Source organism: Sceloporus undulatus, chromosome 5, assembly GCF_019175285.1.
Source record: "Sceloporus undulatus isolate JIND9_A2432 ecotype Alabama chromosome 5, SceUnd_v1.1, whole genome shotgun sequence".
Taxonomy (NCBI): domain Eukaryota; kingdom Metazoa; phylum Chordata; class Lepidosauria; order Squamata; family Phrynosomatidae; genus Sceloporus; species Sceloporus undulatus.
Window position 1 is genome coordinate 73,117,233 of NC_056526.1, and position 21,728 is coordinate 73,138,960.

A 21,728-nucleotide genomic window follows, 5' to 3' on the forward strand; every position below is an offset into this window, starting at 1 on the left:
TTGGGGCATAAGACCCCCGTGAATATGGAAAACCCACAAATAACAAAAACACAGTGTTTTTACCTGATAGGTCACCTCTCTAGGAATCTCTAGGTCCTCTAGTGCAACTCTGTGGTCAACGTCCAACAGACACTGACCATAGAACTGGACTGGAGGAGCTACAAACGTCTAGTACAGTATTCTCTCTAGGAATCTCTAGATCTTTCAGTGAAACTTTTAGTTAAGATTGACGATAGAGTTGCACTGGAGGACCTAGATATTCCTAGAGAGAACATATTAATCAAATCCATGAATAATCAAAGTTGCAAATATGGAGGGATGGGTGTAAAAGGCAATGAGGTGCCAGGATTATATCCATTGGACCTTTCTTAACTACAGCATCCATGTCAGAGTAAATCTAGGGGGCTATACTGACAATCCCCAAAGGGGTGGCCTGCAGCTGCCCCTTTTTTGCACTGGGGGACTGGCTAGTGGCTAAGGGGAATGGTCCTCCACACCCAGATCACACTCCCCTGCCTGCAACAGAAAAAAAAACAGGTCTAGAGTGTGTCCTGAAGCTTTGGTGGAACCAGGTACTGCTTGGGATAACTTCATGAGTGTTTCAAATATTCAGATTTCTAAAATGTGTCTTGGATTTTGGTTTGAATTAAATTGGACCAGGTCAAAACAAGGGCCAAACCCAAATGGCCAAGTTCCCTAAGTTAACCTTGGGAAGGATCCAGCTGACACCCAGACTTCGCCAGGACATATGGTTTTTGTTGTTGTTGTTGGGGCTGGGTGGATGAACAGAGCTAGGATGGAAGACCTTGCAGCTTCATGGAACGCATAGGCTCCCTGTACCTACCTTTACTGAGACAAATATCTCAACCTTCCCCTATTGCTCTTCCAGTCTGTTACTTGCCAACTGTAGATTCCTCCCCTGATCAGTTTCTCAGTTGATGAAATTATTGCATCAATATTCAGATCAATATGGGAACTAACTGTAGGTCAGATTACTCAGGAGAAGGGTAAAGCACATGCAAGAACTAGTCTGAATCAGGGCCTTGTTGGAAGACAGGAAGAGGAGGAACCTTTAGCTCCTATATAAGCCCTTAGTCTGAGCTGTGCTGTCAGTGAAGTGATAGCAACGGTACTCAAATTGAGAATCTATATAGGAACTGAAGGTACTTACCCTGCTCAGACTGAGAGCTTATATAGCAGCTGGAGAACCTATTTTTTTCTATTTCTCAACCAGAACCTAGTCCAGGCAGGTCCTTAGATTTTAACTGAGTAGACTAAGATACAGGGCAGTCTGCAAACAGTTCTGAAAGTCCTGCCTGCAATGTTCCCTCTTTTGCTTCTGACTGCCCCCCCCCCAAAAAAAAAAGTTGGTAGGAGGTCCTCAGACTTTCTGTGAGATCTGTGTTCTTACTCAGTGTATAACTTGTTTGGAAGCTTCTGCTCTGGTAGCTGTCATTTATAAACCTGAAGTAGCCTCATAATTGTGGGGAGTGTAGAAGTCTACTTATGTGTGGTGCTGGGGTGCCTGAACCTTTTGTTCAACCATGGACCAGACCCCAGGTTCTTTGGTCTGGGCAAGGCTACTGCATTGAAGCCCTAATATATCCTGCAGTGAAGGCTATGGTGCTTCTACTTCCCCTTCCCCCATGAAGAAAAATGCACCATGGATCCAGATTCTAGGAAAGAGTTTCTTCCAAGCCTAAATTTAGTTGTTAGTCCCAACTAGTGTAGGCCTAGAGTACAGCTGAATTTATTTAAATTTAACTTACCAAGTTCCCACTGATTACATAGGCCTGTTCTTGTTATGTCTTGATTAAATTTTGGTCACAGTTTCCATGTTCGAAGTGTATGGAAGAACCATGAATGGAATGCCTTACAAGTTCCTCAAGGAGAGCAAAACTGCCCCAATTGCAGCACAAAGCAATTATTGAGAAAAGAGCTGTCTTCTCCAGCAGCCCTTAAATCTCATCCCAGTCTCTTCAGTGAGAGTCTTCTGATTGTCAGGAGAGGTTTTAGAAGTTACAGAGGTCTTATTTTAGAGAATCAAAGGCAAAAGGCTTGCTCTTGATAGGCTTTATCTAGCCAGAGAGGAATACTGTCAATTTACTGAAGAGAGTTTTCAGTACAGGTTACATTTGCCAGTACACATCTATGGCTAATTTATAATATCTATCACATTTACTGCAATTTCTGCTTTATCTTCCATAAAGACAGCATACATAGAGGTCCTAGAGTGTTCCTTCTAGGCTCTGACCAGGCGTAGGCCTACTTAGTTTTCAAAAACCTTTGCCTCCATGTTCCTTAGCTTAAACTATATTCTAGGCCATGGTCATGCTTTTCAGATGTTTTAGTAAGAGACTCTGAAGGCAAATGATAAAAGTTGGCTGAAAGTTTAAAGAATTTTTCTGGGATTTCCTACACTTGTCACTTTGGTTGGAAGTAGGGCTTTTTGGTTTATCACATAACTTATCCACACATTTCTCTCAAGGCAGAATGTGGTGCATAAAATTTGGACATCTTGAAAGTTAGCAAAGGGCATTTTGCCAGGGACAGAGTGAAGTGCATGTGGATTGTTCTGTCTCATGTGCACCTTGATGTGGGTGAGTGGGAACATTTCATATATTTCTTTGTGTCCCTGGCATGAAAATCACAAGAAAAACTAATCAAATAACTTAAGATATGCTTCCATTTATGACACTCAAGGTCTGCAGGTTCACTCTGCCTAATGATAGGACCTCCTGTGCAATTTGCTAATTTCCGTATACTTGTTGGATGTCAGTTTCATGCAACCTGACTTGAGTCATTGGATATGATGCTGTAAGACTCTTCAACAGTTACTTATCAATGAGAGTTGGGAAACGTATCTCTTTGATGTTCAAAATTTAGTGGAATGGCTTTTTATTTTTGCATTACATAAGCTTTAAAAAACCAGCAAGGACCACACTAATTGGAACAAAATGATCTTGGCCAGCTTTGTATTCTATGCAATTATTCAAGGCCTGGTAGGTAAAATCTCTCACCCGCTCCAGATCGTGTCAGTATCTCATTAGTTAACAGCAAATCAAACAGGAGGAGCATGCTTTAATATAAGCTCAGAAGCTACTCTAAGTTGCTCTGCCAAGTTTTCCTCTCCTGATTGGCTCTCTAGACGTAAGTACTATTACTATCTTCATCAGTAGATGAGTATAAACAATGTCCTACTTTGTGTGTGCTTAGAGGCTGCTAGTTTAGAAGTTCTTTGAAGAACTGTTTAGCAGTGGAATTTCACACCCAGACTTAATGGTTGCGCTGTAATCCCAACTTTGTTGTTAAATGATGCTCCTCATCTGTGTAATACTTTATCACATAATACTGGTCATGAAACTGGTGTCATAGAAACCACAATGCACGTAAACCTCACAGTGAAAGAATGCCAATTGTTTCTAATTGAAGCAATTTTGAGATTGAAGCATGCTATTAAAACACATGCCACAGAGAGTGCATTGAATATGACATTGACTATTGTTCAAGTGAAGATATATATTTTCCCCTAGTTTTTAAAGAAAAGTGACAATATTAATGGAAATTCATGAATTCTGTTGTTAAAATTACATGACAGGTACTGACTTCAATAGATCCCCTAAACTTCCTTTATATCAGACATTTAAGAAAAGGTCAGTATGATCCATTATCAAATATAAGGTGTATATGTTGGGGAAAAAATCAAAATGATGAAGAAACTGTCCAGTTCACTTTAGTGGGCTTTCATAAAAAACATTGTTCCTTGTGAATATACTTTAGTCTAGAGCACTCATACTTAGGACAGAACCCATTGAATGCAGAGGAATTTGGGCTCAAAACCTGAGTTCCTCTAGCCACAAGTGAGGGCTATTGAAATGCTTTTTTATGAGATGATGATGTACTTGTCATTACTTTATTGGGAGGGGGATACTGATTTATTCAAAACACTTTCCTACCATATTCCTCTCAAACTTAAATTTTACAAAGTGAAATTTAAACTTCAATGAACTAAGGTAGGAGGACACAGAGGAACATATTTGCTTTGTGTTCTTCCTCTTACTGGGCCCAGAAGGAAAGGGCAAGTAAACAGACAGTGATGACAGCACTGAAGAAGTGGGCCTACTAAAAGTGGGGCCAAAAGATGGGGAACAGGTTCCAAGATGGTAAACAGGTTGGATCCAAAGACAATCAAATTGGGAACTATAGCTAGGAAAAGTTGTGATTACACCTTCCAGAATCTAACAGCCAAGAAAGTTAACAGCCACTTTGGTCAAGGATTCTGGAAGTTTTTGTCTCTATCTTAAGAAGGCATGACTTGCTAGAAAAAAAATGCTAGGAAAGGTGGAGAGAAGCAGAAAGAGAGGAAGGCCACATGTTAGATGAATGGACTGGATTAAGGAGGTCACAGGTGTGAATTTCCAGGACCTGAGCAGAGCAGTGGAAGATAGGGAGTCTTGGGGATGTCTCATCTACAGGGTCGCCATGAGTCGAGATCGACTTGAGGGTGGATAACAACAAGCCAGAGAACTCAGCAGCATTCTCTAGGGGAGTGCACTAGAGAATCTGATATCCCTAAAAGTTTATGATTCCATAAAATGGAGTAATAGTAGTTAAAGTGATATCAAGCTGTTATAACTGTGCTATATGGCTACACACTAAGGCGGGATACAAACAGCCATATAGTACGTATAGGATACGTACTAGGGTTAGGAAGGGGCGGTGCTTCCGCACCCCCCTAACCCTAGTACGTATCCTATACGTACAAGTTAGCGGCGCCCCTTCTACATGGGTGCCGCCATCTTTACGTACTGGACGCATAGCGTCCAGATGTGTCGCGGCACCTATGACGTCGCGAGTCCGTGCCAGGCGCCTCGTGACGTCATAGAGGCGCCGCAAGAAGAAGCTCCGAAATGGAGCTTCTTTTTTGCTCTGCGCGGGAGCCGCGCGGTTTGGCCGCTGCGGCTCCCGTGCGGAGCAAATGGCGGCGGCGGGGGAGCGCCGCAAAGCGGCGGTTTGTACCCCGCCTAAGTCTGGATCCAACCCATTTAAATAATACAACAGAGTCTTATGACTCCTTAAGGATGAATATATTTGTTATGGCATAAGAACCCTGTTTTCAATTGTTGTCCTTACAAAAGAAAAGTCAATTTATTCACTCCCTGAGGAAGGAAAAATAAGTAGATTAACAGACCATATTAATTTGTGGTTTATAGTTAATTTGTTGAATTAAGCCCCCTCCTCCCCATCTCTGGAAACACTGCTATTGGTTTTAATAGGCCAAGGGAAAGACCTTTAACACTTCCATTTTTAAAGGACTGTTTTTGTGTTTAAAATATGGAGCAGAAACATTTCTGCATGATTTTCTTTTAGGGACACTTGTATGAGTTGGACAGAAATGTGCATCCTTTGGCTGTTTAACCGGGCATGACAATGCAGCATTGACTAAGAAATGCCAAATGAAATCATTAGTGCTTATGCTCATTACAGTGTTTGGGATTAAAACAGTGCAACAAAAGGGGGTGGGTGGGGAATACATCAGTGAAAGTAACAAAAGATAACATTGTTCCTTGGGAGCAATGCACAATAATAAGCAATTGATTTATCATTCATTTTAAACCCCACCAATAACTGCTTAGTTAAAAAATCTCCTCTCATATTCTTGAAAACATGGATGAAGTCCTTTTCAGGTTTTAGTTATGTGGTTTAAACGAATGTGTAGGTAGAATGTGAATATATGTGTACAGGGTAGTGGATTTATTCTGCCCACTTGTCCAAGTACATGCTTTGACTGACACCACCTATTTCTTCCAGAATAACATTATGGTATTGCTGGGGGATGGGGCAAAATCTTCAAATAGCCTAGAGGTCTAATAGTGGTTGGCCAACCCACCTTTGCACACAGTCTGGGACATCTTTACTAGCAGAGTTACACTCATGATATGATTATGCCCAAAGTTGGAATGTTACTTGAAAAAATAATTTGTGACAATTATTGTTTTGAGGCCCAAAACAGTAGGAAAAAAATTCAAATGTTTTCTCCTGGTTTTGGTGAGATTGTAAAATGTTTTTGAGGATTTTTCTCTCTCCAGATTTTTGGCTGAAACTTCATTTGCTTGAAAAATATTGGGTTTAGTTTAAAATTGAAGGCTTTTTGCTCAAACCCCCCCCCCAAAAAGAAACATCCGGCAATATCCAATTTGTCTTTTTGCTCATGGTTACCAGACAATTTTTTGAAGAGGTTTCTTGATACGAGGTTCAGAAAAATTGACATTATTCTTTATATTCCTAGATTAGGCTCCCAGGCCTGCTGTTTTCTGTGAGCTGGGCTAAACTTCTGAAATGAGATTTTTGAACTCCACAGAGGAGAACACAATAAACTAAATATAGTATTATACTGCCACTGTAGTGATGCCACAAAAATCTCTCAAAATGATGGACCAAGGCAATTGTTTAGAGCCAACATATTCCTGTTGAATTAGGCATATAGAAATCATATAGAAATGCATATAGAAATCCATTGCTGTGTCTATTAGTTTTATATATGGCCATTTCACAGTTAATAACAAAAAACTAATTAGGTCTGCGGTGGAAGAGAGGAATATTTACTGATTTGGGGACAAGTAAGTCACCATGATAGGAATTTGATTATTATTTCATTTACTTATATTGTGCTTTTAGAGGGATAATTTCAGAGATATTTCTCCATTGTTATTTCAAGTGTATTCAAAATTCAAAGCATCAACATAAACCAGATATTTTGTTTCTGCAGGAAGTACATATATGAATGGGAAGACACACAAATTGCATTATGGATAATAAACAAAGTAGTTCAGCTAAACAAAAGAGAAAGCATAGTGAGTATATAAAATATTCTCAGTCTACAAAACTATAAATACGTTGATGTCTGGAGAGGCCTATTCAAAAGGGAATTATTATATACAGGTAGATCTTCTATTTATTCCAGAGTAGACCACTTATTGGACTCAGAAATTAGTATGACTGAATCTCAAAATAAAGTAGAACTTTAAAAAAATGCATAAATTTTATGTTTTGATCACATGCTAATAATATCAATGCATAGCAATCAATAAAAATAACTGATCTATAATTTGGAGAATCAATAGCACCTGATTTTTAAGTAGGAAAATATAGTCACCCTTCCATTTTCACGGGGGATCCATTCCAGACCCCCGCAAAAATGGAAACTCAATTTATTCAAGCCCCATTGGCTTGAATGGCTGAATGCTCCTGTGCACATGTGGCACGGGTGTATTTGCTATTTTAGCCAATGGGGTTCATCCTTCCATGAATAATTGAGACCACTGTCCTCAAGTCTGTGAAAACAGAGGGGTGACTGTAATTGATTTTTTTAAAAAAATATCTTATTTTTTAATGATTTATTTTTATCAGAATTTGGCTCCGCACTTTTCTGGGACACTTGAAAGCAGTCCTTAGGGGGAATTTCATTAAAGAAAGTTCAAGGATGAAAATGAAATAAAACTGTACTTGAATATAGCATTGCAAAAACATTTTTCTGAATGTTAAACATTAATAAAAGGAAACAAAAGAGTTTGGGCAGAAATGTCTCAGAAGATCAAAATTAGAATCCTAGGAGATAAAGTGCACACTGCTTTGACCTCCTCCTCCTTCTATTTATTTGTATCCCACCCTTTTCCCAGAACTGGGACACAGAGCGGCTTCACAACATTTAAAAACAATACAATTAAACATAGAAAAATGATACAGAATTGAATTGTTAGAATACTAAAATAGATTACTTATTAAAAGAATAAAAATACAGTTTAAAAGATAAAACTTAAAACGATACAACACCCTAGTCCTTTAAATTATAAATTTAGTAACAAAAATACAAAATTGTTATCTAGTGCTCTTTTTGTAAAAAAGATGGTTAAAATCTATACATTCTGTTAAGGAAAAAATTAAATTAGTAACAAAAGTCAAATGAAATTAACAATATATTTAAAGAGCATTATGCTGATTTATATTTTCCAGAAATACATTAAAAAAATATTGATATGGATGGATTCTTAATGTGACTTCAAAATATTATAAAACAGCATGGCTAGATGGATTCAACACAAATTTCTGTAAAACAAGCTTTGTTGAAGATTTAATTCCAAATTTACATACATCATATAATGAGGTACAGTATGTGGGGAAATAACAGACTTTTGGAAATGAGCCAAATGTTGGAGGAGCATATAGCCAATAAAATTACTTAATCAGGATCAGAAAATATTCACTTTAATCACTGCACATAGTTTACAATGCAGTTTACAAGATTCACTCAGAAGAATATTAAGTATAATACAGGCCAGTAAATTCTACAATAATTCAGTTGCAATAATTCTAAAAATTTAAAATATTTTAAAAGGACACAACCATCTGGAGCACACTTACTTGACTGCTCTTCTGATAAATAAATAAATAAATAAATATGGGAGACAAATTTGTTCTAACAATCTATAGGCTATATGAAAATGCAAAAGCTGTTACTGTAAATGGAAGACTCCCATGCTTTCCCATTAGTTGTAGGAAAAAGGAAGCAACAGAAGTAATAAAAGAAAACTCACAAATGTTTAGTTTGCATAGCATTAAAAAGAACACAGAAAGATATTTTTATACATATTTTATTATTTATTTCATACCCAGTGAGGAATACTGACCAATTGTAACAGCCAGTAAAAATTCAGTTTAATGATTTTAAATCATGAAAAAATATAAATATAGCACAAAAAGATCAGTTAAAACTAATAAATAAAATCAAATTTAGCTTTTCGGGATTTCAATATTTAGGTATTTATTTATTTGTTGGATTTACCTCCCACCTTTCTCCCAAAATGAGATTTAGTTAGTAAATATTCTCATAACTAAAAAATTTTCATATCTAATCTGCAGAAATTATAAACAAAAGTTTGGACAAAACTATCAAAGACTAGAAGAGTGATCTAAACAGTATTTTTTTCTGATTAGGTAGACTTGATTACTTAAAGTTCATATTTTACCTACATTTTTGCACTGATTGCAATTGATCTCATTATTGGTACATTAAATCTTTCAGAGTAGTAGAAAACGTCAGAGAAATTTATAGCAGGGGAAAAAAAACTTTGAGATTGATAAACAATGTCAAATATAGTCACTCATCACAACAGGGTTTAGATGCATGTAACCTGGAAATATACAGTCGGCCCTCCTTATCCACAGCTTTTTTTATGCACTGATTCAAGCATCCACTGCTTGAAAATATTCCAAAAAAGTATAAATTCTAAATACCAAAGCTTGATTTTGCCATTTTATATTAGGGACACCATTTTGTTATGCCATTGTATTTAAAGGCTCTTGAGTATGCATGGATTTTGGTATCCACGGAGGGTCATGGAATCAAATCTCAGCAGATAACAAGGACCCACTGTACTATGAAACATTTCAACTGGTGGAAATAGCTATGTATATAAAATCTGATACTTCAATAACTTAGATTCAAATAGGAAAGTAGATAATATGCAAACATATTAACACTTTATAACATACTAACATAGTATATAAACATATTAACCCTTTACAAGGGTTCACATATGCAAAGACCACAGTCCCAGCCCAATCATGGCTGGAGCGGCCAGATGCTGCTCCTTCTGGGCCATCAGAAGAGTATTTTACAATACAAACTTCACAATCATAACTTTCGTTCTTATTTCTACAGCATTGCTTAATTTTATCTGGGAAATGTCAAATGAGTATCTCTTAGTTGGGGATTATTTGGTGGGCAACCAAATTCAACACAGCAGGTCAGCATGGGTATGGTTTAGTGTGACATGACTGTGGGTGCCATTCACCCAAACTGAGACGGACATCTTTTAAAAGCCCTCTGTTTCAAATTACTGTGTATTAATGGTAAAGTTGGTGTGATTCAAAACATTGACAAGCTGTTACTAAAATAAAATCTGAACTTTATTGAACAGGTGTTTCAAACAGAAGTTACTTAAGTAGATTTAAAATAAACAATTATTGGTTCAGGCACTTACGTTTCTTAGGACCTTACCACACGGAGGCACTTAACACTGTTCAAACGTTGCCCAAACTTTGCTGAAATGTTGGGGAAGCACCAGAGGTGTAATCATCCTGTGCACTTCTAAAGTGTAATTGGCTTGCCACTTTGCTTCCATCATGGAAACATTCTCAGAAAAGCCATTTTGTTAATAACGCAGTATCCTGTTATTAACAAAATGGCTCCTCCTGGCTTCTCCACGAACGCTTCTGCAACGGAAGCAAAATGGGAGGCCTCAATTGCACTTAAGAAGCGCGCTGGATGATCACACCTCTGATGATTCCCCAACACGTCAGCAACGTTTGGGCAACGGTAAGTGCCTCGTCTGATAAGGTCCTTAGTTTCGTTTCTTGGTTTTAACTTCGTTACAAATATTCATTCTCCACAGAGTATCACTGTTACTGGATTTGAAGAACACTCACACTGTCCTTCCTGCTTATCTTTCTATGCATACAACTAACAGTCTTGCACTCAGGCAAACTATAATAACTCCCTTACTTGGAGTAACTAATTGGCTAAAAGTCCCTCACACTAGACTTTAACCACAATTCCCTTCTATGGAACTCCTAAGACCTACGTCCTTCTCTGGACTTGGCAGAACCTTAGCTCAGATTCCAACTGCCACAAACAGAATTTTCAGACTTTCCCGGCCAGTATCTTATTGGTTGACATCAGCTGGCTTGTGATGTTTCCTTGACGGACACAGTAGGAGTGGCCTCGATATTCAGTAATAACTGATTATTTATATTGCTTCTAATCTCTCTTCTCCTGTGGCTCTTTATCTGTTTATTTGTGCTGAGTTGTTTCTTGTGGTGGCTTTGCTGTGACTTCTGTTCTATAGAATCTTGACTACAGTTCCATGGCTATACATTTTCTGCCATACATGGAAGTTCATTTTTCTTCACAACATGGTTGACTGTGATATGACTCCAACTGTGTGGCTCTTGCTTGTGGCTCTGTTTTATGATTTCTTCCATCCTTCATTTTCTTAATGAACAACTTGGCATGTTAGATGTTTTTCACACTGACTTACAGAGATAATGATTCCCGTTTCAATATAAACATTATGCTAGCTGGACTAGAATTGTGATGCCATACTCTCAAGTGTAAACCAGGCCTTTAAAGAGGTTGAAATGGTCAGCTAACTAAAATTGCATTGGTCTCATTGAATTCAAGAGGGGTTGCTTCCAAATAAGTAATACAAGACTGAAGCCTAGAGCCAGTTTTTTAAATATTTCTAGGACTGCAATTTTTAATTGATTAATCTTGCCAGTTCTTGTTATCATTGTTATTTGCTGTTAATATCCTTTCTCCTTTTGTCTCCTTTGAGGACGCTACTCTACCAGCACCATTAAAAAGAGCATACTATGTGCCATCCATGGATCAAATGCCTACCAATATGGGTCTTACTGATGGTGGCTGATGGGAGTATAGTTATGCCGACAAGAGCTCCATTGTTTCCCCACAAACCTTTTGTAGTGGTGTGGAATGCCCCTACGGAACAATGCCGGCTACGCTACAAGGTGGACTTAGATCTCAACATTTTCAACATTATAACAAATCCTAATGAGACCTTGAGTGGTTCCGCTGTGACGATATTTTATCATACTCGGTTGGGGTACTATCCCTATTTTACTGACAATGGTGATCCCATCAATGGCGGTGTACCACAGAACCAGAGCATTGTCAAGCACCTAAACAAAGCCAAGTCGGACATAGAGCGTTCCATAGCCATGAGGAAATTCCATGGACTTGGGGTCATTGACTGGGAAAACTGGAGACCCCAGTGGGACAGGAACTGGGGCCATAAAGACATTTACAGAAATACGTCTCTTGAACTTGTTAGAAAGAGACATCCTCAGTGGCCCAAAAATGCAATTCGGAAAGCTGCTAAGGAAGAATTTGAACATGCTGGCAAGAGTTTTATGAACAGCACCCTTTCCCTTGCTGAAAATATGAGACCAAATGGACTCTGGGGTTATTATTTATACCCAGACTGCTATAATTATGATTACAAGACCAATACCAATGCATACACAGGCAAATGCCCAGCTATTGCAGCTTCACGTAATGATCTTCTGCTCTGGCTTTGGAAAGAAAGTACTGCCCTTTATCCTTCCATATATCTGGAGTATATGCTGAAGTCAAGCCCAAATGCTTTGAAATTTGTACACTATCGGGTTAAGGAGGCAATGCGTATTGCTTCCCTAGCTAAAAAAGACTACACCTTGCCCGTTTTTGTGTACTCTAGGCCATTTTATGCCTATACATTCCAGGCTTTGTCGGAGGTAAGGGGGCAGTGCTGCATACACTGGAATCACATAGTCTCTCAGGATCTTTTGCAGTTGCCTGTTTGCACAGTTGTCTCACTGTGTGAATGTATAGTACAGTAATACTTTACAAGGGTTCACATGGAGAATGTCAGAGTAGAGTCTAACAGGAAGAGATGATCTGAAAAACCCCAACTATAGAAACAAAAGCAGAGTCTTCAGTATGTATGTTAGTCACAAGGGCAGAGGAGTCTATGACCAGCTGAATTCACGAAAGAGGCAGTGAAGGTATTACACCAAGGGTAAGGGAGTGGTGACCTTTGGATATTGCCCAATTTTGATCCCTTGCAGCACAAGCCACCATAGCACGAAGTCAGGGATGGTGGGAACTGTAATTTAACTGCATCTGAAAGGCCACAAATTTCCTACCTCTACAGTAAGTGAAGTAGTTTGAAATGGTTGGAGAGCCCTAAAACTAAGTCTTTTAGCTATGCACACAACCCCTACCAATAAGCCTTTAGTGCCCTGAAGGCCCTGAAGCCACAACATATCCCTCATTGGACCCCAGGGAACTGTGCATGCCAAAGTGATGTTTAAATTTTCAAAGTGTACCCTGCATTCTCTAGGCCCAAAGGGGGAAGTGACCAAAAATTATGCCTGATTTTGAAAAAAGTCTCCTGAGTCCTAAAACAGCTTGAGGGACATATGATAAAAGGGCTCCACACCCCCAAAGGATATGGGAACTACTTGAGTTTAATAATAATAATAATAATAATAATAATAATAATAATAATAATAATAATAAAACAGGGCGGGGGAGTGAGTATCCTGGGGCTACAAAATGAGTTTAAAAGCCACATATAGGCCATGGGCCACACTCTTCCCACTTTTAATTTAGTAGATAGATGCATGATTTAGTAAATTGTACCTAATGTCCATTCCTTCTAGCAGCCATTTTTTATTATTAATATGAAACATGTTTTGTGGGAATACAGTATTGAGCTGGAAGAGACCTCAAGGGCCATCCAGTCCAACTCTCTGATATACAAGTATACATTATCAAATACCCTGACAGATGGCCATCCAGCCTCTTTTTAAAAACCTCTAAATGTACTTAATAGCCTCCATATGAACAGTTATTCTGATTGTCTGTGATTTCCAATTATGTCTGTGCAGTTACCCCTTTGCATGACTGTCAGTCATGTAGTGAGGGGAAACTGGGTAAGCAGGAAAACTTTGAAGTGTGTGTCAAGAGGCAAGAGTCAGTTCAAATGGCCAAGTGTTAAAGTCTCATCTAAAAATGTTGGTCAAGTGCCCATGTTAACTTTGCAAATGGACCACTGCACTTTTATTTCATGTCTGTTTGTAGGACCATGAATGTTTACTACAGGTATAATTCATCACTAATTTTCCTCTCAAAGGAAGCAAAGAGTAATTTTAAAAATATATTAATTAAAACAATCATTTACAAAACAAGAATATACAATAATTGTGATCATTTGTGCAAGTACAAATAACCCCGACATGAACATATGATATGACTTCCAAAAAGTTTAATTTGTGTCCACTTCCCCTACTCCCTTATTCTCCTAGACTCCTTTTCATCATTTTTCTCCAAACACAATTCTAGACAGTCCTCTTAAATTTGCCCACCATTCATATTTACATACTCCTGCTTATTTATTGCAATCTCTCTTTTTTACAATATTCCACTACTGGAGACCATTCCTCCTCACTTTCCTCAATATCTTTATTATTCAAGTATTAGTTTATCCATTTCTAGGTCATTAACTTTTAATTTCCACTCATCTATCTTTGGTACGTCCTGATTTCTCCAATTCTGTGCTAAAATCAACCTGGCCATTGTAATCAAATACAACATAGCTCTTCCATATTTCCTTTCTATCTGAGATGGTAAATTATTTAACATGTTTAGTAAATAAACTTCTAGTTTCATTTTGAACTTTATATTTAACATCTTTTCAATTGTTATATGTACCTTCTTCCAGTATTTTGCCAGTTCTAGACAGCGGCACCAAACATGGAACTATGTTCCAATAGCAAAATTAAATTTCCAACACTTACTTGATTTTGTATTATAGATTTTGGCCATTTTCTTAGGAGTTAGGTGCCATCTTCTTTCCATTTTCCAATAATTTTCTCTCAAAGCCTGGAATTTAGTGAATTTCCTAGTTGTTTCTCTTGCATATTTCCAGGTCTCTAAACTAATGCTTTTATCACAATTGATCATTTCTTCTGAAATTAACTCCTTTTCCTGTTTGTATTCTTGAAGCTTATAAAATCTTGAAACCTTTTTGCTGTCTGCCTCAAAACCATATGTTATCCAAATCTACTTTTCCCTCATTGAAGTCCTCCACTTTAAAGTCCATTTTGAATCATTCATTCCATTGACTGTACAATAGTCATTGAATTTTTGGATCTAATTGAGATAATTCTTCCATTGGCCTTATGTCCATTATGTTTTTTTCCCTTTTTAACCAGGATATCACCATATGTGAGCCAATTATCAATCAAGTTCCAAGTTCCTAAGAAGGCCTCTTGCAGGGAAACCCATAAAGGAATTTTCCTATAATTTTTTTTCTGATCTGTTTCCAAATTTTTAATAACGATATTTTAATAATATGATGTTTCAATTCATTATGAACTGCCACTTTATCATACCAGAGATCATCTGAATCTGTTATTGGATCCTTCTAAATGCAATATTCTCTCATTTTTTCAAGGTTTTTTTTTCCCTCTGCAGATGCTGCTTTCTGTGCAAAACAATTACAAGGCAGATTGGAGTCTTGGTGTGTGTTTGCCACAGCCCCAATCCATCCTTGGCAGGGGTGGGTTCAAGTTGCCCTTTTGGGGCTGTCTGTTCCAGCCCAATATCTTATTACTTACATTCTATATGGTGGGGAATACCTAATGTTTGTCTTCTCCCCCCCCCCCCCAAAAAAAAACCAAGATGAAATACGGGCAGCCATAGATTTGCTTACATCTGTAAGCAATAGGAGGTGGAGAGAATGGGTAATATTTTCTCCTCATTGTTTTACTTGGTTAAAATTTCTCTCCACCATTTACTGTTTGCTTGGTATTTGGAAAATGGACAACTGCTATCCCCCTCCCCTTCGGCAAGCTAAAACCTGGAACAGGCAGTGTCTCCATGTAGTTTTACCACCTTAGTGAAAATTGGGGTTTCTTGTCTAATCATATCAATATCAATGTAAATTCAAATATGTGACTAATAACAACTTACCAGTTGTATGTGACGTTTCTGATCAAACCATTGTTTCAGGTGTTTTTCATAGACAGGTCTTGATTTTCAAAGGCTACATCAACTCACCAAAGGCAATCAAAAGATCAAAGCTAGTAAAGAAAGTAGTTAAAATAATAATAATGAAGGTGCCACCCATCAAGCACAGTACTGTAGCTCAGCACTAATTAACATATTAGCTAAAATAGAATTTGTCAGAAATTCATTAATTAATAAAGAAGGGGAAAATATGCTGTTAAATAGGGTTGACTGAAAACTGAGACTGGATTACCTATCTTGTATTTCTATCTTTTCTGTGCTCATGTACAAGCATGCAAACACACACAAACACACACACTTGAAAGCATGGAATGACAGTGATTCCACATGCTGTCACTAAAGTCCATCCAGGACATTTGTAATGGATAAGTATCTTGGATACTGAGAAAGCATAGCCCCTCATGTTAGCTATAGATGAGAAATGGTAAGGAAAGAGACATTATCACACATTGTGTGTGCACTCTCATCTTATTTACAGGTCTGGAAAATTGGGTTTGTAGCGAGGGGTGTTATGTTGGGGGGGGAGTGTTTCAAAAGCGTACCCTCCAACTTCATAGATGAAAACCATGTGTGGTCAAGATGACAAAAGTTATTAATGAGGAGCAACAGACAAGCTAGGAGAGGCTGCAACAGGTTGCTTTTGCCTGACCTTACTAGGAAGGGCATATTTTTACCCACTACTCTCCACTTTGCTCATTTAACTAAGTACAAACTACATTTATTATTTGAAATTAGTTTGCAGCAATTGAAGTAAGCTGAGGACAGAGAAAATGGGGCATCCTAAATGCAGCTGAAACAGTGAGATGGCAAATGGGTAATCAGTATGATCTTTACCTAATTGGGGACAGCTGAAGGGCATAGAAAAAGTTCTCAGACCTGTTTAGCCAGAAGTGACAAGCAACACAGAGAGATGACTGAGTAATGGTGTCTCAGCTTTGACTCTTGGATCACTGTATGATGGTCTATAATATTATGCTTATTAATGCCTTACTTTTCAGATTGACTTGGTACACACTATTGGTGAGAGTGCAGCACTGGGGGCAGCAGGAGTTATCCTTTGGGGCAGCATGCAGTATGCCAGTACTTATGTAAGTGAGTTTGTCTTTAAAACATGCCTGCAAGTTAAATTTGACAGGAATTCTTGGGAGTCATCCCATCCCCATTGGATTTACAAGATGGTTTCCATTTGTCTACCTTTATAGCTTAGCAAGTGGATGATAGTAGGGTTGGTTTCCTTTTGGAGATTATTGGTCCCATTACCTCAGAGAGTAGAGGTAGGCAAAGCACAAGTCATGGGCTGTCTGTGGCCCAAGGCCAATTCTGTAGCCTCGGTTCTCATCCATAATGTATTTTTGGGAAGAAAAATCAGTTTCACCCCTCCTGGAAGTGTTGAGAATTTGTGGCTTTTACACTAAACAGCTGTGTGTGTACGCAGGGGTATATACTTTCCTTCCCAGTTAAAACAAGTAGTGGATGTTCAGGTGCTTCTGGTTTTGATTTCTAAAAAAAGATTCTTGTCTTAGGGAAAGCTAATATGGATTTTGGCACCTTGCTTCAGTGACAGTGATTATCCCCACCACATCTTCTAAAAATATTTATCAAGTAAATATATTGTTTATGGAGTATGCAATACAGTACTATGCTTTTCCATAAAAATAATTCTATCTGCATCACAAAGTGCAAAATAATTAAGAAGCAAACCTGGCACCCATCAACTAAGCAGAAATACTGCTTTATTGCACTAGACTACAGTATGCAATGTTTGGTAGCTGAAGTTATGTAGCAACTCTGTGGAAAGCTTTAGGTTGGGTCCTGACTTAATCATGCTTTACAGTAGATCCACTGAAATCAACTAACTGAACTCCCATTGATTTTTGTGGGTCTAAACCTAGATACAATCAGTTGGGTTTGAGATCTTTTGAAGAGAAATGTACACTGGGTTATCTGTGACATTATTATCTTTCGCAAATGACTCAGTTTGCATATTTAGATTGGGACTGGATGCTGCTATGTGAATGTGTCAGCTTGAATCTGGTCACAGACTGAGACCATGAATGATATTCTTCTGGGAGCCAAAACAGATTAATCATTGAGATGTGCAAGGAGCTTTGGAAAACTAAAGGGTTAGGAAGAACTGACAGGGCAGGAAAGGAAATATTTTAGAACATTTTTGGAACATTTTCTTCCATCTGAAATTCTTATATATGTTATTAAAATCATGAGTAACTGTTAATTCATAAGAAATTGGGCTCCATAACAAAATCTTGCAGGATATTTGTGGTATGCATATATTTAATACTTGAATCTGGGGCTGTGGTATGTGTGTATGTATGTATGTATGTGTATAAACACACAAATGTTGGACTCTAACTCTTGAGACCAGGGTTTGAATCCCTGCTCAGCTATGGAAACCCACTAGGTGACCCTGGAGAAGTCACATTCTCTCAGCCTTAAAGGAAGGCAAAGGCAAATCCCTTCTGAACAAATTTTCCCAATCTGTGATAGGATCACCTTAATGTTGCCATAAAATGGAAATGACTTGAAGGCACACGACAACATAAAACAAAACCAAATGTAGCATTGGACTCCGGAAAACATGTAAAAAGCACTGGATACATGTTTTGTGGTCTTGTGGATACCATTGCAGGTAGCTATTTAGATTTGAGTGTCATTGGTTCTGTGTCCAGATGAGAGAGAGAGAGAGAGAGAGAGATGTGCTATCAGCATGTCTTAACTATGTGGGAGACACTTGAAGTTCTTGGTGTAACCACATCACCAATGTAATTTATGAGGCAGACTTTAGAATCAGGTTAAATTTTGCAAACCAGGTTGTCCACAGTCTGTCTTGGAAATAGGTCTTGGCCATTGTCTCCTGAAAGATTGTAGTAGTATTATTAGAAAGCAGGAAATGATTGTGACTGTGATTCAGCTCATCTAGGATCTCAGTTATCTGTTATTACAGACTGAGGAAAATAATGTCTGAAAATGACAGTAATAATAATAATAATAATAATAATAATAATAATAATAGAAAAAAAGGTGGTTTCAGAGGTGGTAGGTGCTCTGGAAGTAATTCCAAATGGACTGACAAAACATCTGAATCAAATGACCATAGACAAGGTCATAACAGTACAATGATAAAAAAGTGACACTACTTGGAACATGGCATATTATTTAATGATAGCTCACTGATTGTTAGGTCCGTGGATATATTCAAAATCAATGACGGTTCAAAACTTAACAACTTGTAAACTATGAAAATAATACTAACAAAAATAAATTCCAAATAAAAAAACAGTAATTAGATAGTTTTCTAAATGATTCTACAGTACAGTGTAATTTGAAGTAGGGTTAGGAAGGTTATGAGAGGACCAATAAAAAATAATCACATGTATTAATACCAAATGTAGGTGCTAAGTTATAAGGGCCATGTAGCCAAATGTAGTATACTGAGGAAAAAAAGAATGAAAATGCTTGGGATGCCTCAAATTTGCAGAAGTAATAATAATAATAATAATAATAATAAGGAATTGCTCCTCAACTCTATATCTAAGAGATATCCCCCCGCCAAGAAAAATCTAAAGAGAAATGAATATGCTTAATGGCCTTCAGAATGTTGCCCTCAATGTATAGTCAAGTATATATGGTATTGACCTAAATCTGTACTTTATTGATGTATAACAGGTTATTTTACCCATTTTGTATGTGCAATTCAGAGCTCCTACCCAATTTGTATATTTCCAAACCTTGGCATTATTGTTAGGCTTTGAGTGGTGGTGCGGCAAGGTAAAAGAACTGCTTGTTTTGGGAGAATGATGGTAGCGTGTATGTCTGGAAAATCTTGAACTGAATTATTTGGAACTTCCCTCTTGTCCATCTGCTGGCTAGGCAAAGACTGTTCTTATTTCAAATGGTTTTCTATATTTTTAATGAAAGGGATTTTAATAGGAAGGCATGGCGTTTTTAATGGCACTGGTTTTTAAGTATTTTTTTAAAAAACAATTTACAGAACTTCTAAATTCTTTGAAATATTATTGACAATTTGTTACATTTTAATGTTAATCTTTTGTATGATTTAGAGGTACTGTATTTGTTTAAATCTGAAATCTGGCTTGAGTGCTGGGGCCCTTTCACACCACACAATCAAAGGTGCTCTGATTCCACTTTAAGATATGGTTGCCAACTATGAAATCTGGGATTTTCAGTTTAGCGAGAGGCATTTAGAATTCTTATCCTGAGTGCCCCAGTACCTCTCCAAACTACAAGATTGTACTGCATGGAACCATGGCACATAAAATGGAATAATAGCACCATAAATGTGTGCTATGAATGGGGTGAGTGTGGGGGAGGCAGGCTACCAATAAAATTACCGTCATACAGTTCCTTTTCATTTTTCCGGGCTTTTTTTGGCTACATAGTTTGCATTAGTTGTCTTTCTGGATGTGCTCTAGAATCTGTATATGTAATTAAATAAGTAAAGCAAGCTGAGGTGCTTAAACATATTCAATGACTGGCTGAATATTATTCTTGATCCCTCAGTCTAGTTATTTAGATACAATGTCCATGATTTCTGCCAGCTTATATTGATTTTTGCCAGTTTATATTACCCTATAGAACGAGACTGACTTCCACCTAGCCATCAGTAAGTAACTTATTTATGTCATTGTTTTTTTCAGGAAAACTGTATTACTGTGAAAAAATATGTAGATGGCCCCTTGGGGCATTACATCATTAATGTGACCTCTGCAGCCAAACTCTGTAGCAAAGTCCTCTGTAAGAAGAATGGAAGATGCATTCGTAAAAACAGTGGCTCACCTGACTATTTGCACCTGCATCCTCAGAGTTTTAAGATTAAGTTTTCCAAAACAAAAGGAGAAGTGTCTGTAGTGGGAGAGCTGAAGATTAAAGACCAGAATACCATGAAAGAAAAATTTATGTGTCAGTGTTACCAAGGCTGGACAGGGAAATATTGTGAAATTCCGAGCCTCAAAACAGGGTATAAAATTTGTTGTCAATAAATGCAATGAAAATTCAGTCCATTTTTCAGTATGTCATTGCAACACCTTTCCTGAGACATGGAACACCTGTCAGACTTTAATCAAAAGCTGGTACAAGTATATTGCTTGATGAATTCCCAAATACACAGCAGACTGACTACTCTAAAACACAAGAAAACATTAAAATAGGCTTGTTTTAAAATCAGCAAGCTGAAGTATGTACAGTGCTGTGTAAATCTACAGCGCTTCATAAATAAAGGTTAATAATAATAATAATAATAATAATAATAATAATAATAATAATAAGTGAACATCCAATGTGTATGATAGGACATAATTTGGGAAAGAAGTCCAGTAGTGTATCTACATTATACAACTTTAGGAGTTTGATATTGCTTTAACAGTTTTGGTTCTTCTACAAAGGCATACAGTATGACTACCATATCCAGGGGTGTTTACTGTGGAACTGCGATAATAGGAAACCCCAAGCAGAAAATAGCAGATAATAGGAAACCCCAGACAGAAACACACCATAGAAACAGGCTGGAGGACGTATATAAATGACTAGAATGAACACCTCTTTAGGGATTTCTGGCCCCTTCAGTGTGACACTCTGGCCAACCTCTGGCAAAAACATACTATAGAATCATGCTGGAGGACCTAGAAAATGTCTATAGGAGAGCACATTTTGTCAGACACTGGTAAATGAAACTGATTACTGTTCCCACAGATACTGGGATCATACTGTAGGCAGCTTTCCTGAACTGCAGTAAATAGCAGAGAATTCTAAATTTTCCGAAGTAAAATCCCCGGGATTCCTTTTGGATGGGGCCATGAGACTTAAAGTGCGTAACTTCCAAATGTCCTGATTTGGCAGGAGCAGTCCTGATTGCAGTCCCGCTATTTCAGCTACTTTAAAAAATGTTCCAATTTCTATCTTCTACTGCCACTTCTGCCTTTGTCCTTGGCTTACTTGAACTGCTGCAAAGTAAGTTCAAAGTGCACAAGCAGTTTGCAGCCAATTAACTCAACAGGGGGAAGGAGGAGAGAAGAGTGTGAAATCTTGTCCTTCCCAG

General features: G+C 37.7%; 1 protein-coding gene across 1 annotated transcript; it reads left to right on the forward strand.

Moving 5' to 3' along the window:
* The first annotated feature begins 11,433 nt into the window (after positions 1-11,433).
* LOC121931642 (hyaluronidase-like) lies at positions 11,434-20,673 on the forward strand. The gene is made up of 3 exons (XM_042469615.1): positions 11,434-12,354; positions 16,654-16,743; positions 20,332-20,673. The coding sequence occupies exons 1-3, from the start codon at positions 11,434-11,436 to the stop codon at positions 20,671-20,673; spliced, it is 1,353 nt and encodes a 450-aa protein (XP_042325549.1).
* The last annotated feature ends 1,055 nt before the right edge of the window (positions 20,674-21,728 follow it).

Excerpts from the sequence above, each read along its gene's own strand:
- LOC121931642 (XM_042469615.1), top strand. The coding sequence starts at position 11,434 with ATGTGCCATCCATGGATCAAATGCCTACCAATATGGGTCTTACTGATG. Across the intron at positions 12,355-16,653 it reads CATTCCAGGCTTTGTCGGAG|ATTGACTTGGTACACACTAT; the intron begins GTAAGGGGGCAG and ends CTTACTTTTCAG. Across the intron at positions 16,744-20,331 it reads TGCAGTATGCCAGTACTTAT|GAAAACTGTATTACTGTGAA; the intron begins GTAAGTGAGTTT and ends TGTTTTTTTCAG.